Genomic DNA, 16,015 nt, shown 5'->3' with positions numbered 1-16,015 from the left:
GTGTTGTGGGAAGTAAATTAGATATGGTGAGAGGTGATCAGCTTGATGACGGACACACGGACGACACTTAATAAGTGTCAGCTGTCTTCCTCTGTTTCCTTCTGCTTCTCCTCCTGCCCTATCGCTTCTCCTTTATTTTGTCACACGAGGTTTACAGACCAAAAGATGATTTTAAAAATTCAGCAACCCTCTGATTCTAGCAAAGAATTCTTTCCTCATCAGAGGACAAAGTACCAGAAAATTATTCCACCTGTGACAATCTTATACTTTTGGTAAGCAGGTAGAAGTCAAGATGGAAGAAACACAAAACCACTTGTACGACGTAGCTGAAGACATGAGGGATGTGTGGCATGAGGAAAAGATGATTTGGAGCTGGCCCCAAATGCCTGCGGGCTGCTTTCCAGTGAGAAAGGGGTTATAACATACACCCACGGGCTCCGGGGGACAGGGAGAGGACAGGAACAGCCCACATGCTCAGGCATCCGGGGAGCTTCAACTGGGATCTGAGGCTCAGCTGTGTGTCTGGTGGTCTGTGGCACTCCCTGGCACGCACGGGACTCAGGGGCCCTGCCCGTAGGGAGCCTGCTGGTACAGGTGCCTGGGAAACACGAGGGTGAGGCAGAGGTGCAGGTTGGTGCTGAAAAGCCTGGCCCTAAGGAGCAGGCCTGGTTCCACAGGGACATGGATTGCAGGAATGGCATGTAGGTGTCTTCGCTGGGATCTGGGTACTAAGCCATGCTGCTTGTCTTGGTCTGTTTTGTGTTGCTGTAATGGAACACCTGCAGCTAAGTAATCTAAAGAAAAGAAGTTTATGACTCTAGTAGCCAGAAGGTCCAAGAGCACAGCACCAGCATCTGCTTGGCTTCCAGTGAGGGCCACAGCACCACGTGTGGAGAGGCAGGAAGGTGAGTGGGAGTGTGCAGAGCAAGGGACCCCCTTTATAAGAACCTACATAGGTGGAAGCTAACCCAGTATCGCAGGAGCAAGAATTCCTTTGCTACCATGAGGCCGGCACCAATCTCTTCATGAGGGAGCCATCCCCGTGACCCACACACCTCCCCCTGGGCCCACCTCCATCACTGCAGCACTGGCAATCAAATGTACCACATCTAAACCACGGCACTGCTCTAAGTACCAAGCGACCACGTTCAACGCCAAACTGAGGAAGGTGTAGCCTTGTCTCCATTTCTGCAGAAGACACCCAGCTGCCTGAGGTCTGTGCAGAACACGCTCGGCTCGGCCCCTGGGGTGTTAACAGCTCGAGGAGCATGGCCAGATTGCACCAGAGCCGAGGAAGCAGCCTTCTCCCAGTGGTACACACAGTGGCACACAGCAGCAGCGTGGGTCAAGGTAGCTCCATTCAAGACAGCATGTGTGGAACCTTCTAAGACTCACAGAATCAGCTGGTCTTTGCTAGGGAATAAGCAGAAGTGAATGAGGCCCTCCATGAGCAACAGAGGAGACAGCTCAGCACTGGAGAGCACAACTCCAAGGGAGGACTCGCTTTCCAGATGTGAGCCCAGAGGCAAGTAGAATAGAGGGATATTCCAGTAATTCTGGGAAGGCAGGTTTGGCTTGTTATGAAAAACAACTCTCTATGGTTAATTCAATCAAAAATATTTTTTAAGCCCTGACTTAGGCCAGGTGCAGTGGCTTATGCCTTTAATCTCAGTGGTTTGGGAGGCCAAGGTGAAAGGATCGCTTGAAAACAGGATTTTGCAACCAGCCTGGGCCACATAGTGAGACCCTATCTCTACAAAGAATAAAAATGAAAAAATGAGCCAGGCATAATGGTACATGTCTGTAGTCCCAGCTACTTGGGAGGCTGAGGTGGGAAGATCGCTTGAACCCAGGAATTCAAGGTTACAGTGAGCTATGATCACACCACCGCACTCTAGCCTGGGCAACAGAATGAGATCGTCTCAAAAAAAATCTAACTAAGAAACAAAAGACTCTACCTTCATGAAGTCTCTGTTCCCTGTCACTGGGCATGTTCAGTCAGAAGCTGAGAGATCCCATCCATGGATACTTCAGAAAGAGGTTTGGCTCCTTGAGCCAGATGAGCTCTACCAACTCTGTTCTTCTGGGTCTTCTCAAGACACAGAGAAGGCAAAGAAGAAACTGATGAACACAGAGAGATGACTCAGAACTTGACTTCTGCCTGAATTTGAGCAACTATTTAAAAGGAAGAAATATGCGATCGGTGAGGAAGGAAATCACATTTCCAGTGAGGATGAGTTCTCAAACATACAATGAGTTTCAGTGCAAACAGTGACACTACATTTGAGAGCTTGTTTTCCGCCCTACTGAATACCATGGTCTACTGAAGTGAGGGACATAAAGATCACGGAACCCCACAAATGGGTGTCTGTTGCACAAGGAACACCCGCAGACTTCAAAAACAATTGGGTAGATTTTTTTTTTTTTTTTTGAGTCAGAGTCTCACTCTGTTGCCCAAGTTGGAGTGCAGGAGCACACTCACAGCCACCACAGCCTCGACTGGCTGGGCTCAGGAGATCCTTCTGCCTCAGCCTTCCAAGTGGGTAGATTTTTTTAAATGTTGAGGTGAGAAGTTCCATGAAGAAGTAACTTTTGCATTGCCACCTGCTGGCTACTGCTGTAAGTGACAGCCATATAAATACAATCTCGAATCCTGGCCAGGTTCTAACTGGAAATAAAAACAGCGATTGAACTTTCCAATGGCAGGAATCAGAGCAACTCTAAACATCTATCAGGATCTATCCGGTTACTGATGTAAGTGGGAGATGTCTACACTGACTCGACTTCAGATGCCAGCGCTCCCTGCAGTGCATCCATGGCTGAAACAGATGTAGCATCCTCATAATCCTACAATATAAGTTTACTCAGCCTGCCTGCAGATTCCACGAACCAGTTTCTCCAAGAGTTGTTCTAGATGTCTCGTTTTCAAGAGCTCTGTCACTTGGTGATATGGTGACATTTGCCATATCACTTCGTGATATGGTGACATTTGCCATATTGGTCACTTGGTGATATGGTGACATTTGCCATATTCCATCTCCCCAAAATTAACAGCAAGTGGAAGGCAGATGACATTAGGCCCAATTATCTCAAGTACATCAGAGCTATGAAATTAAGCTGAGCAGAAGCTGTTCCCGTTGCGCATATCTCTGTTTTACGGGTCTCGAACACCAGGAACCCTCTGCAGATAATTCACTCCTTTCCCAACTGAGTAAGTGCTCCTCCCTCTGTACGTTCAAAGCTCCCTGTTCATATGGCAATTATAAGATGTGTAATATTGTGGTGTTGCTATTTGGGTCACATCTGTTTCCACGCCAAGCAGTGATCGCCTTGGGAGCATGCCTCACATCCCATTTACATGAGTCTTTCTGGTGTTCAGCCCAAGTTTGGGCACTAATGCCCCAAGTTTGGGCACTAATGAGTTGAGGTCAAAAGAAGGGAGGGAGGGAGGCAGAGGAGGAGAGTTCAACCTTCAGAAGTAATACTTCTGTCCTCCACTTCATGTCTCAGCTTCAGAGTCAAGTTTTTTCAACTGCCTACCAAACATCGCCATCTGAATGTTCAGTCAAAAAATATGTGTCCAGCAATTTCCAAACGGACCCCAATGTCTTTGCAGCCCAATCTGTTCTGCTCTTGCTCTTATGACTAATTTCTCAGTCAAGGCATCCCTCTCCAAACGGCCCCCCTGGGGTCAGCTGCCAATCCCTGGTTTCCACTAGCAGCCAGGTTCAGTAGAGCCTGTCAGTCACACTTCCTCTCTCTCCCCACCACCTGCCTTGTTTCAGGCATCCCTCACTTTTTATCTCAAGTAACCTCCTCCTCGGCTCTTAGTCCTCAGTCAGGCAGCCCATCCGCTACCTCCAACTGTCACCAAAGACACAACATCGTTTCCTACTTTTGAATTTTCAGTGACTCCCATGAGCTACAAGACAAAGTCAGCCAGAAGTTAGCCTCAGACGTACGTTTTTAGACCCGTACTTCTCAATTCCATTCCATGAACTCCAACTGCCTTCAATAATCATCATGCTTCAGCTACCCAACGACTCTCAGCGCTGTGTACCTGTTATCTACGACACCCACAAGGCCCACCTCACCCTCACCTGCCTCGGCCACTCTGCTGACTAAATGTCTCTGTGACCCAGCTCAGATGCCACCTCTCTGGAGACATCTCCTCGGGCATGCAAGTTATTGCCAAGTTACCTGATCCATGGCAAAATCTTCTGTCTTTACGCTCCCTTGGTATCTTTCTCTGGGCACAGATAGGGCCACAGCCAGCCCCTGTGAAGTCTCTGTGCCAGTTAGGTGCGAGCACTCCCTCTGGACAGAGGCGGCTCTAGGTCTATACTTGAGAATGAAGTGTAGGTCGGGTGTGGTCAGGTCTCCACATGCAACGAAAACCTTGTCCACACTGGCTCTGACAACCTGTCCCAATGATTATGAGTGTCTTATTGATGCCACGGTCTTCTCAACCCAGCTGCTGCCTTCCCAGAGGCAGTTAGGTCTGTTAAAATTTGTATCCTCGGGACCTAAGACATAGTAAGCCTGGACAGACATTCTCTGAATTGTTATTTTTTGGAATGAGAAGATATTCCTCAAGTTCTCAAAGCAGATGTGAGGGCGAGGTCGGAGCATGCGTGTGTGTGCAGAGTATTCTTGGCTGTGTGATCTTGGCCAAGTCACCTCCCTTCCTTCTTTCCTGGTCTCCTCAACTATCAGGGGGGATGGCAGCAGGGCCAGCCTCAGGGTGGTCACGAGGCTCATTGAGAGATGGTCCGCACAGGGCTTCGAAGAGTGCTCAGCCAGGTGGCCCTGTAAGCACTGACTGTCAGTGACTATTCTGAGGCGGATGTTTCCAAAGTCAGCAACAAACACAGTGTGCACAAGTGAATCCTTAAGGCTTCATCTTGGAAAATCTGGAGACAGATACTACTTTGGGAGAACAATCTCACCCTGGATGTTAAATGACTGAAGCATTTTACTTCACAGACAGAATCCCATTTTCAAGTTGGGGAGGTCACAGGGCATCCAAGTGTGTTTTCTTACAGAAAAAAGCACTGGTGACCCAATGGGCCAAGCAGGCTCTCGGGCATCTCCCTCCAGCCTTCACCAACGCCCAGCCTCATGTCCTCATCTGCCCACGCCTCCAGCCCCCCATCTCCCTTCCACACACCAAGGCAGCCTGGGCACCATGACCCTTTCCCAGAATGCACTTTGCAATGCCTGTGCCCACCTCCACCGGCTGAACAGCTTTGTGAACACCCTGCAAGTTCCAGTTCCATTGTTCCACACCAGGCATGCCCCACCTGTGGCCCAGGGCTTACACACAGCCCGGGACAGCTAGTCATGCAGTCCCACACAATCTTTTCACATCACCTGTTTTTTAAGCATATATTTTCTCCACGACCCCATGCGTAGTTCCTTTGTGAAATTCACCATCACGCCTTACTCGTGACATTGTTTTTGGCATCTGTGAGCAGCTGCTTTCAATGATGAAGCACTTGGAAAGCAACATTCAAACAAATGTTTCTGATGAGCACCTTAAGAACTAAGAACTGCGGCCACTTCCTTCAAACCAGGCATGGATGCATTCATTTTACCGAAACAAGATCAGATTTCCTACTCATTTTGTATTGTTCTCATTTTTTGAGACTTTATAATAAAAAATAAAAGATATCTTATTATGTTTATACACTAACTATACTATATAATTTATGTGTGGCCCAAGACATGTCCTCTTCACTCGATGTGGCCCAGGGAAGCCAAAATGTTGAACTTGCCCATTCCACATCCTCCCTGGTGGGCTGTACCCTCGCTCCTAGCCAAAATTTAAGGTCCCCTCTTCTGTGTGCCCAGAGCTCTGTGTTCACACCTCAACAGGGCAGGGACTCTGGATCTCAACTGTCCAGGTCTGAATCCCAGCTCTACCACTGACTGGCTGTGGGATCTTGGCTCCTCCTGGAGGTAGATGGTAGACAGGACAAAGTTTGTGTTCTCATGGGTTTGCACTGACCGGGAGAGTTCATCAATTAAAGCCAACAATAATCAAGTGGTGTCATTGTTCTAAATGCCATGAAAAGATATACAGCAGAGAAGGGGCCCCGGCATGATAAAAGGGGCAGTAGCTATTCTAGAGACACCTCCCACAGGAAGTGACTTGGGTGCAGTGAGAGAGCCATGGGGAAGTCTGAAGGGAGTGCGTGCCAGGTGGAGGGAACTGCATGTCAAAGGCCCTGAAGCAGGAAAGGGGAGCTGGGGGAGAGGGGCCAACAGGGCTCCTGCCAAGTCCAGGAAGCAGGCGGAGGAAATGGGGCACTCCCATTCACAGAGCAGGGACGCTCAGATGTGTGTCATCCACATAACCCTCCAATCCATTTCTCCATCCTCTTCAACCCCTATGTCCCCTCTCATTGTCCAGGACCTCTCTCCCTAAGAGTGGGCTCCCCTCGAAACTAGGCCCCACCCTGATTCTGATCCCCTGACGGGACTATCCACGCACGTGACTCTGCTCCACTAATGGGGTGGTCTACACATGTGACCCTGATGCCCTGATGGGATGGTCTATACATGTGACCCTGACGCCCTGATGGGATGGTCTACACATGTGACCCTGACCCTGATGGGGTGGTCTACACATGTGACCCTGACACCCTGATGGGATAGTCTACACATGTGACCCTGACCCTCTGGTGGGATGGTCTACACATGTGACCCTGACCCCCTGATGGGGTGGTCTACACATGTGACCCCGACCCACTGATGGGGTGGTCTACACATGTGACCTGATGCCCTGATGGGATGGTCTACACATGTGACCCTGATCCCCTGATGGGATGGTCTACACATGTGACCCTGACCCACTGATGGGGTGGTCTACACATGTGACCCTGATGAGGTGGTCTACACATGTGACCCTGATGCCCTGATGGGATGGTCTACACATGTGACCCTGATGCCCTGATGGGATGGTCTACACATGTGACCCTGACACCCTGATGGGATAGTCTACACATGTGACCCTGACCCCCTGGTGGGATGGTCTATACATGTGACCCTGACCCCCTGGTGGGATGATCTACACATGTAACTCTGACCCCCTGTTGGGATGGTCTACACATGTGACTCTGGCCCCTGGATGGGATGATCCATGCATGTGACTGAGACCCTGCTGTCCTCTGCTTAATTACTTTTTCGTTGTCTGACACGCCACTGCCTTTAGAATAAGTCCGCAATGCCGCAACGTGATGGTCAAAGCCCTCCAGGACCCAGCCTCTGTGCACCGCTCTCCCTGTCACACTTCAGCCACACAGAAGACCTGCCCCAGAGCAGCATTTTTGATCTCTAGGCCTTGCCTCAAGCTGCTTCCTTTCTCTAAAGTCTGTCCCTCCTCTGCGCATTTGCTGGGTTAACTCTGCCGTCATTCTCAGCTCTGGTGCTCCTTCTGTGTCCTCATTACAATCTGGGGACACCTCAATCCTACAGTGTCACTTTCCAGGAATCATTCGGATGATCTGTTTATATCTGTCTCTCCAGTCACTTCTAATTTTCTCAAGAGCCCAGAGTGGCTTCTTTATTATGTTTTACCCCAAGGGCAAGGTCTTAGCTCTGGTCAAGGGCAGCTCAGCCAACCACATGCCTCTCCTTCTCATGTTGCCTGCTTAAGAACTTGTCCCTACGGTATCCTGCTGTCTCAGGCCACACAACACACAGCTGTCCTGTGAGATTTACTCAGGTGAGTGGACTTCAAAAGATGCCAGATAATTCCAAGATGATATCATCACATTCGTCCATAAAAATCCCAAAAGAAGTTAAAATGCACAGCTCAGGACAGACATCTATCTGAGAAGAGCCAGAAAGGACAGTAATTGTCCTGTGATGCTAGACTTTTAGCTAATAGAAGCTTTTACAAGAAACTCAAATATTGGAAGAAGCAGACTTATTTTAAATAAATCCATTTCCAGTGCTCAGCCTCTCATTTTTTCCACTGAAGCATTATCTGCCAGATTTAATTTCTGTACGTTTATTGTACTTTCCTTGATACCTAGAAAACCAGTGTAGGTGTTAAGAATAGACACTAAGTCCATTTTTTTTTCCAAATAAGTCACACAATTTTCCTTACTTAAGTCCCCTTTTCTATTATGTCAAAGTTCCAGACTCTATCTGAAAATCCTAATGATTTTTTGCAGTTCTATGCACTCACAAAAAGTGATTTTTTTAAAAAATAGCTCCATATCCTAATCACCAAAAAAAGAAAAGAAAATCAGCCTGGCACCGAGACTAGTCAGCTCAAACTCTTCCAAAAGTTTGGTAAGAAAGAAGAGGTGAATAGGGTGTGGGGCAGCTACTGTCCCTCCAACACAGTCACGGGTAGACTCAGCACCCCCCTCGGGCAACCCTGCAGAGTGCTGAATTTAATCTGTCCACAGCTGAGGAGAGAGAAGATCCTCTGAGCCCTTTCTAGCTTCCACTTCCCTTCTCCAGACCCTTCTCCACCATTCGGTGCTGACCTCCCTCCATGGGGTGTCTGTCACCTCTCCGATGAGATTCCAGGCCCTGCAATCACACAGAGCTGGTCTTCCCTCCAAGACCTCCCAACTGGGACACCCCGAGCTCTCCTCGAGAAGGCGCGCGTTCCTCCCCTGGTGATCTGACTCGTCCTGGGAGAAGTAACTCAAACATCACCTGCTCGGTGAGCTCAGGGAAGTGACAGGCTCCCCTCTTCCGCCAGGCCGGAAAAGAGCAGCCTCCTTTGTGCCCTAGGCTGACCCTGCATGTTATAACCTCATTTGGAGGGGTTACTCCTCTTTTCGTGCTCTGTGCCCAGCTCTGTGTTTGTTGGTTGGATGCCAGAGCTGGAGAGGAACGCTTTATGGAAGGACAACACCCATTCACCCAGGGTCCGTGGGAACGTAGCCAAGTCCCCCCCATGCCACTTCAGCACGAGAAGCCCCAGGTCTCACTAGGCCCCCTCCAGAGACCCAGCAACAGGTCCGAGGGCATTGTCACCCAACACTGGATGCCCCAAGTTTTTCATCACCACACCCATCCCAAGACTGGGGACAGTGAAGTCGAATGAGTTTAAACCAAAGCAAAATGCCTTATTGAGTATCATCCCCTTCTGCTTCAGCACAGCAATTTGCAAGACTTTTATTTGTGTGAACGACATAAAATCAGGGATAGACAGGAAGGATGCCCGTAAGGGGTCTGTTTACGCACTTTCATGCCACCTTGAAAGGAAGACACGGCAGAGTTCACGTGTGTGCTATGTGAATCGCCATGGAGCCAGATGTGGCTTACAAGGTACCTTTTTTTATTTCTGGCAGAAGTTTGCAAAACATACTGCTGTTTTCTATCAGCAGATACACCAGATGGCCGGCACCTGCTTGCCCTGCTACATGAAACCGGCTCTCTGCAGAGTTACGCTTTGATCCCTCGTGGCGTGTCCACAACACCACAGCATTGCAGGACCCAAACACTAGAGGTTCAAAGCCGTGCTTCTGATAGGAGTGCCTCTCTCGAAAAGGCATGCCACCACAACCACATTCCCATGTAGAAACCATGGAACTGGGGTCTGAGCACAAAGCACCTCCTCTGTCTGCTGACATAAAACCACCGCTCAGGTATGACGGCCAGCCCAGGAGCGCAAAGGTATCAAACCACTTGGGCCATAACTACCCAAGCTCTCAGAACTCCATTGGAAAAAAATATGGGCCGTAGCATTGAGGCATTTCAATAGTAGTAATAATAGTAATAATAATAAGTGCGACCGTAGCTTCAGGATTGGAAGAAGTGCTTAAGGGTAGTTGGCACTGCCTGCGAAGATGGAGACAGTACTTAAATTAAAATGTACCCTCTATTGTTTTTCTTTGATATTTGTCAAGGGGAAAAAATACTGTTCAACAGGTCTTCTTAACCTCCATCCAGTGGGAAACTTGAGACTACAAACTGCAGCCAACTGGATGGAGCCAGTGTTATGTCGTATCCAACACGACATGGAATAAACAAGTTGTTGGGCCCTGGGCACATTTCCATGATGGAATTAGATTATCCAGTTGGTATTGCAGAAACATGCCAGGAGAAGGATTCTGCTTTAAAAAAAAAAAATTAGCAAAAAAGTGAGTCAGTGTCAGAGAAACAGTCTGTTTCTGGCTTCCCCGCTTTTCTCACTTAATGGCTAGATCTGGACAGTACTGATTGGAACCATCCACAAAGGCACCATTGTCCGGATGAAGATCTCACGCTTTCCTTATACTTGATTTTTAAAATGACCGTTGTTGTTATTTCTGTCAGTTTTTAATGATTCGAGAAGTTTCTTTCTAATTGATAGGGAGCTAGCAAGTGTCATGACGAACTCATTTATAAGAAGCCTTACCTGTCGGGAAAATGCTGCACTTGACACACTGTATCTTAGGCATATGGAATATTTTCTATCTGGGATGGTTATACATAAAAACAAAGGAACACATTTCCACAGTGAACACAATAAAGTCAATTACTCCACACGACACACATGATCTCCCACGTTCCCAGGGAAGCAGACATAATTCTCCTCTTCCTTCCCTAAATTCACAGGAACACGTGAAGGTTTTGTTTTTAAACATCTTGAAACTGAGACAGATGAAGTGACGGCACTGACTTCTAGTGGTTACAAGAATTCTGCACACGATGCACAATAAAAAGCTTCCTGGAAGACCCGGACCTTGTACAGACGGCCAAAGCCTGTTTGTCATCCCAGTGGTAGGTCTGAAATTAACACGAGTTGGTCATCCTCACCCAGAGGATGTCTATTTCCTAGACACCAATTTCACCCCAACCCTTGCCACCCAGCTTAGACATCCAGGCCTTTGGTCACAAGAAGGCCAGAAAATCAGCACAGGTAGCTTAGCATAAATCTACTGCCACTATGCCAAAAAAAAAAAAGCAGCTGAGTTTGGTGGCTCAGTCTGTCATTCCAGCACTTTGGGAGGCTGAGGCAAGTGGACTGCCTGAGCCCACGGGTTCGAGATCAGCCCGGGCACCTTGGCAAGACCTTTTCTCTACAATAAATCAAAAATTAGCCAGGCATGGTGGTGCACACCTGTGGCTCCGGCAACTTGGAAGGCTGAGGTGGAAGGATCGTTGAAGCCCAGCAGGTTGACGCTAGGACAGCCATGAGGGCGCCACTGCACTCCAGCTTGGGCAGCAAAGTGAGACTCCAACTCAAAAAAAAAAAGCAACATAAAAAGAGACGCCCTGTTAACCAAGTACTAGGGTCAGAGTATCTTAGTATATTTATACAGGTGAAAGAACACAGTACAGTTACCAAGATAGACCCTCTATGATCACTATAAGCAAACAGCTATTTATACGAGTTATGTAAATACAACATTTTGGCCTTACCACTGGTTCATATGGAAATCGGCAGTGGTATCCTAATGATGGATTCAGATTTGTCTAGCAAAACCTCTCATTAAATTTTTACTTGAAAGTCATTGGATTTAGGAAGGGTTATTTTCCAAATAAAATGTTTAATTAGCGTCTCATTTAGAAAACCGACATGGTTGCATATGGCCCCTGCCTGTCTCAAGTTTAGGGAAAAAGAATAAAAATGCCTCACTGAAAAATATCAACTAGTAAAAAGTTAGGTACAATAATAAAGGGTATTTTCCCTTAATTACTAAAAATGCTTTAAGCTAAGCCTCTTCATTAGAAATTTGTCTCTCATACAAAAGCCTTGAGACAAGGCAGGTCAGAAAATGAGTATTTTAAATGGGAGATACATGGAGCAAGATTGTCCACGGAAAATGAGAATTGCAGGGAGAGAGGTCAGAAAAGATGACTTTAGGGAGGAAAGATGTGGGGAGACCTCAAAGGAAACTGGTAAGAATCAGAGGAGCATCAGTGAACTCTTTGGTCTTATGAAGACCCATGGAAAACATTTACTTTACCTTTTTGTCGAGTGATCTGTAATGTTAAAATGATACCAGCTATCAAATATATTTATAATACAGAACAGAGCATCATACAATCTGAAACTCATACAACTTTTATATATATACATATTTGATGTAAAATAATTTTTAAAATTACAAGCCAATACACATTCACTGTGGAAAAACCAAAATGTAATAGGCATAGATAGGACCAGTGTTTACACCTTGGACAATCAGATGCGGCTCAGACAATTTTTCCTATGTCTGCCAACATATTTTGTAATGGAATCAAACAGAATGTGGCGTGTTATAGATACCTTCCACTGCGTAAACATTTTTCCATGGCCTCAGATGGATGTCTGGAATATCCTCACCACCGAATTGTGTTCTACTGCTACGGCCAGACTCTAGGTCATGTCTATTGTTTTTTGGGTTTTTTTTTGAGTTGGAGTCTCACTGTCACCCAGGCTGGAGTGCGGTGGCACATTCACGGCCACCACAGCCACGACCTGCTGGGCTCCAGCAATCCTTCCCCCTCAGCCTTCCAAGTAGCTGGAACTACAGGCACGCGCCACCACGCCCGGCTAATTTTATTATTTATTGTAGAGATGAGGTCTCGCCAAGTTGCCCAGTCTGGTCTTGAACCCGCGGGCTCAGGCAATCCTCACACCTTGGCTTTCCAACGTGCTGGGATGACAGACGTGAGCCACCGCGCCCGGCTTTATGGCTCTATCTTTGTAAACAGCACGATGAGGAACATTCTTGGATCTACATTTTTGTTTATATCCATGATTATTTCCTTAGTATGAATCTCTGGAAGTCAAAGTTCCCAGTCACGGGATCTATGTCACGCCTTCTGTCATCTGTCTAATTGTCCTGCAAAAGGGCTGGCACACCCACGGCATATGAGTATGCATAGTTCTCCACACACTAAAACCACTTGTAAAGATTTGAACAACTTGATGTGGGGAAATAAATCTCACTGTAACTTTTATTTGCACTTGTCTGCAGTAGGACGTGAGATGTATTTTAAGTGCCCCCAAGAACACTTTGGGTAACTGGACTAATAACTTATTGGAAGTAGGTAACATGTCACTGCCTCCACTAGGTCTTCAATCCTGAAGTTATTTTAACTTTACCCCTGTGTTGCCAAAACACTTAACCTTAAAGCTCACAATTTCATTCGTCGGTTAGGTGTTCGTTTGTGTATTTTTGAAACATTTAAATGTCTGATATCACTTGGATGAAATAACTAGATAATGGAGTGAACTTTTCATTTTCCACATAAATGTTTTGGTGTGGTTTGGCTTTAGCCATGGACGTCTTTCAAAATACTTAATTGGTATTGAAGTCAAGATTTGTTCCCATCTTCAAAATGTCCATGCATTTCAAAAATTATGGCACTGAGGTAACATAACTTTAGTGAGTAAAACAAGTTATGTTGAGATGATATCTTACAACATCTACCTGCCTAGATTGCTTGGATCTGCCACTCCTCCCCTACAAAAAACAGACACCAAGTGCATATAGTTCCCTGTGGTAACCGCTCCACAACAGACCGAGCATGGCGGCCAGGTAACTGAACGGAGGTGCGAACACTGTCCAGCATTATGAGACATTCCACCTGGTGAGGACACCCGTGCAGGAGGAAGAAAAGTGCTAAGTGCTGGAGACTTCATCTTCATGCCAATTCCAGTGTCTTCCCTAATCCCCTACAACGGCGGTGCCCAAGCTTTATGGCACCAAGGACCGGTTTCATAAAGACAATTTTTCCACGGACAGTTTCGGGATGATTCACGCACATTGCATGTATGGTGCACTCATTTCTATTATGACGATACTGCAATATCTAATGCAAAAATGATGCAGCTCGCCATCATGCAGAATCAGTGGGAGCCCTGAGCTTGTTTTCCTGCAACAAGACGGTCCCATCTGGGGCTGACGGGAGACAGTGACACCTGCAGTGTGTTGCTTATGTCCAGTCTACTCTGTAATCTCATGTCAGCTGCTGTCACTGCAGAAAACCCTGCTTCACCAAGACAGGATGTTGGAAATGGAAGCAGGCATCTCAGTGCTGATCTGACAGGAGGCGGGGTTTGGGTGGTAATGCCGGCGATGAGGAGCAGCTGTAAATACATATGAATTTCACTCGCTGGCCACGGTTCCTAACAGGTCATGGAGCGGTACCGGCCCGTGGGCCGGGGACTGGGGACCCCTGGCCTACAAGACATGTTGCTGAGGTTGAAAGATATGTCAGTCCATCTCGTACCCACCTATATGCCAAAATTTGCTAACACGCATTATGCTATTAAGCAATAGGGGGGATAACATAGAATTCAAGCCTTTGTTTCAAATTCCATAGTCTGAAGGAAAGAAAGAAACTCATGGACAAAAGAAGGAAAGGAAGGAAGGAGAGAAGAAAGGAGGAGAACTCTTGGTATTTCCTGCTTCTCCAGCAGTTACCAGGTACCAAACCCTTTCAGCTAGGGCCATGCAACTCAAGCTACCTTCTAATGGTTCTTATGAACCCATAAACGTACAGGTCAAAAAATAGAAGTAATTGGCCAGTTAATGAACAGCTGTCTGACAAGAGGTCAACCACAAGTAAACAGATTCAGGTGAAAATGAAAGGCCATTCATTGACTCATTACTGGTCTCACAACATTCCAAACGTGACTGTCTATAAAGCATCCATGAAGAGGGAATTGTAGGGAGGAAAGGAATGATCTCCCTGTGGAGCGGTGGAAGCTTTGTGAACTTATCTGCAAAATGGGAGCGTTAGAACAGATGACCTTGCTGTTGAAGACCCGCCTTGGTGGATCCAAAACTTCCCAACTTTTGGACCACATACCAATGGAAGCATTGAAGGGTCTAGAGTTGATCCATTTTAGGGGAAAAAGAAGAAGAAAAAAGAGAACACACCAGAGGAAGAGAAACCAGCTCAAGTGGTCATGCCCATGCTACGCCGGGTCATTAGAGGAAACCAAAGTGGCTTCTCAATCCAAAATAGTGACTTTTTATGAAGTGTTTTCCGTAGCACATCCTTCATGAAAATAGCCATTTAAGTAAGTTAGGATAAAAAAGACCTGAAAATGTGATTTTAATTATAATCACAATGATGTTCATAGTAGACACATTTTACAAGCGAATGAGCAAAAGAATGTATTCCCACTTGTCCCCTAGAGTAAATTCTCCAGTTGCACAAAAGAAATTAAACTCACATAAGCATTTTACTCTTCCTTTCTCTCCAAAGTTATAGGCCATTTATATAAATCTGAAAATGTGCAAACGGTAACATACAAAAGATGCGAATGTGTTAAGGAATAAAAGGAACACTTCTTCCTAAAAGTGAACTGCCCTTTTCCTTTCCATGTGAAAGCCTTTAAAATGGCAATCTTAAAAAAATCAGGAGGCTGCGATATTTCTCAACGTTCTAAATACAGCACCTTTGCCTCTGAACTTCTACCGGAAATACCTGGCATTCACATCCCAGTGGATTACATTCAACATACCAACTGCTTTAAGAGGCACCGTATCCCAAACACCTACAAATTCGCCACAAGTGATCAGCGCATACTATGGAAACGGAGTCTTTTAATTACTGTGGTCAGTTGTGAGACCAGTGATCACAGAAACACTGCGATGTGGGTACCCGAGGTCTTTCTGTTTCCGGCAGGCTCCAGTCACAGAGTCTCGTCCAGCTCGTAAGTCTGGGCGCGTTGCTCACGCTTTTCTTTAGAGACCTTCAATCTACGGGGCAACTTTCTTACAGGAGGGGAATTAATTCTTTATCTGCTTTGGCGACCGGAAGACGGCGTGCTCTCAGAAGCCGCGAGGTGGACCAGCCTGGGCACCGTGCGGGCCGCTCCTACCCGCGCCAGGCCCGGGACGCCAGAGGGCCGTTTCCCAGCACTTACCGGCCCCGCCGCCTGCCAGGTGAAGTTCATGGAGCGGATATTCACCGGGATCGCCGGCATCCTCTGCTGAGCCTTTCTGAAATCGTGGGTGAAGGGGGCCATTTTCCCCTCCGAAACAATCAGGATGTCCTCCTCGAACCCTGTTTGTTGAAAGAATAAAACAAGCCACGATCACACCGGCGGACTCGG

The 16,015-nt window shown here is 46.9% G+C and overlaps 1 protein-coding gene across 1 annotated transcript in view; it reads right to left on the bottom strand.

Moving 5' to 3' along the window:
- WIF1 (WNT inhibitory factor 1) overlaps window positions 1–16,015 on the bottom strand; it is a 102,031-nt gene that overhangs the window by 64,365 nt on the left and 21,651 nt on the right. Inside the window, exon 4 of the mRNA XM_021718804.1 lies at window positions 15,827–15,970. Coding sequence (XP_021574479.1) covers window positions 15,827–15,970 — 144 coding nt within the window. The remainder of the gene's footprint in view (window positions 1–15,826; window positions 15,971–16,015) is intronic.

This window comes from Carlito syrichta, unplaced genomic scaffold (assembly GCF_000164805.1).
Source record: "Carlito syrichta isolate Samal-C Ts95f unplaced genomic scaffold, Tarsius_syrichta-2.0.1 Scaffold313519, whole genome shotgun sequence".
NCBI lineage: Eukaryota > Metazoa > Chordata > Mammalia > Primates > Tarsiidae > Carlito > Carlito syrichta.
Note: the sequence above shows the minus strand (reverse complement) of the source record. Positions and strands in the feature narration are given on the sequence as shown.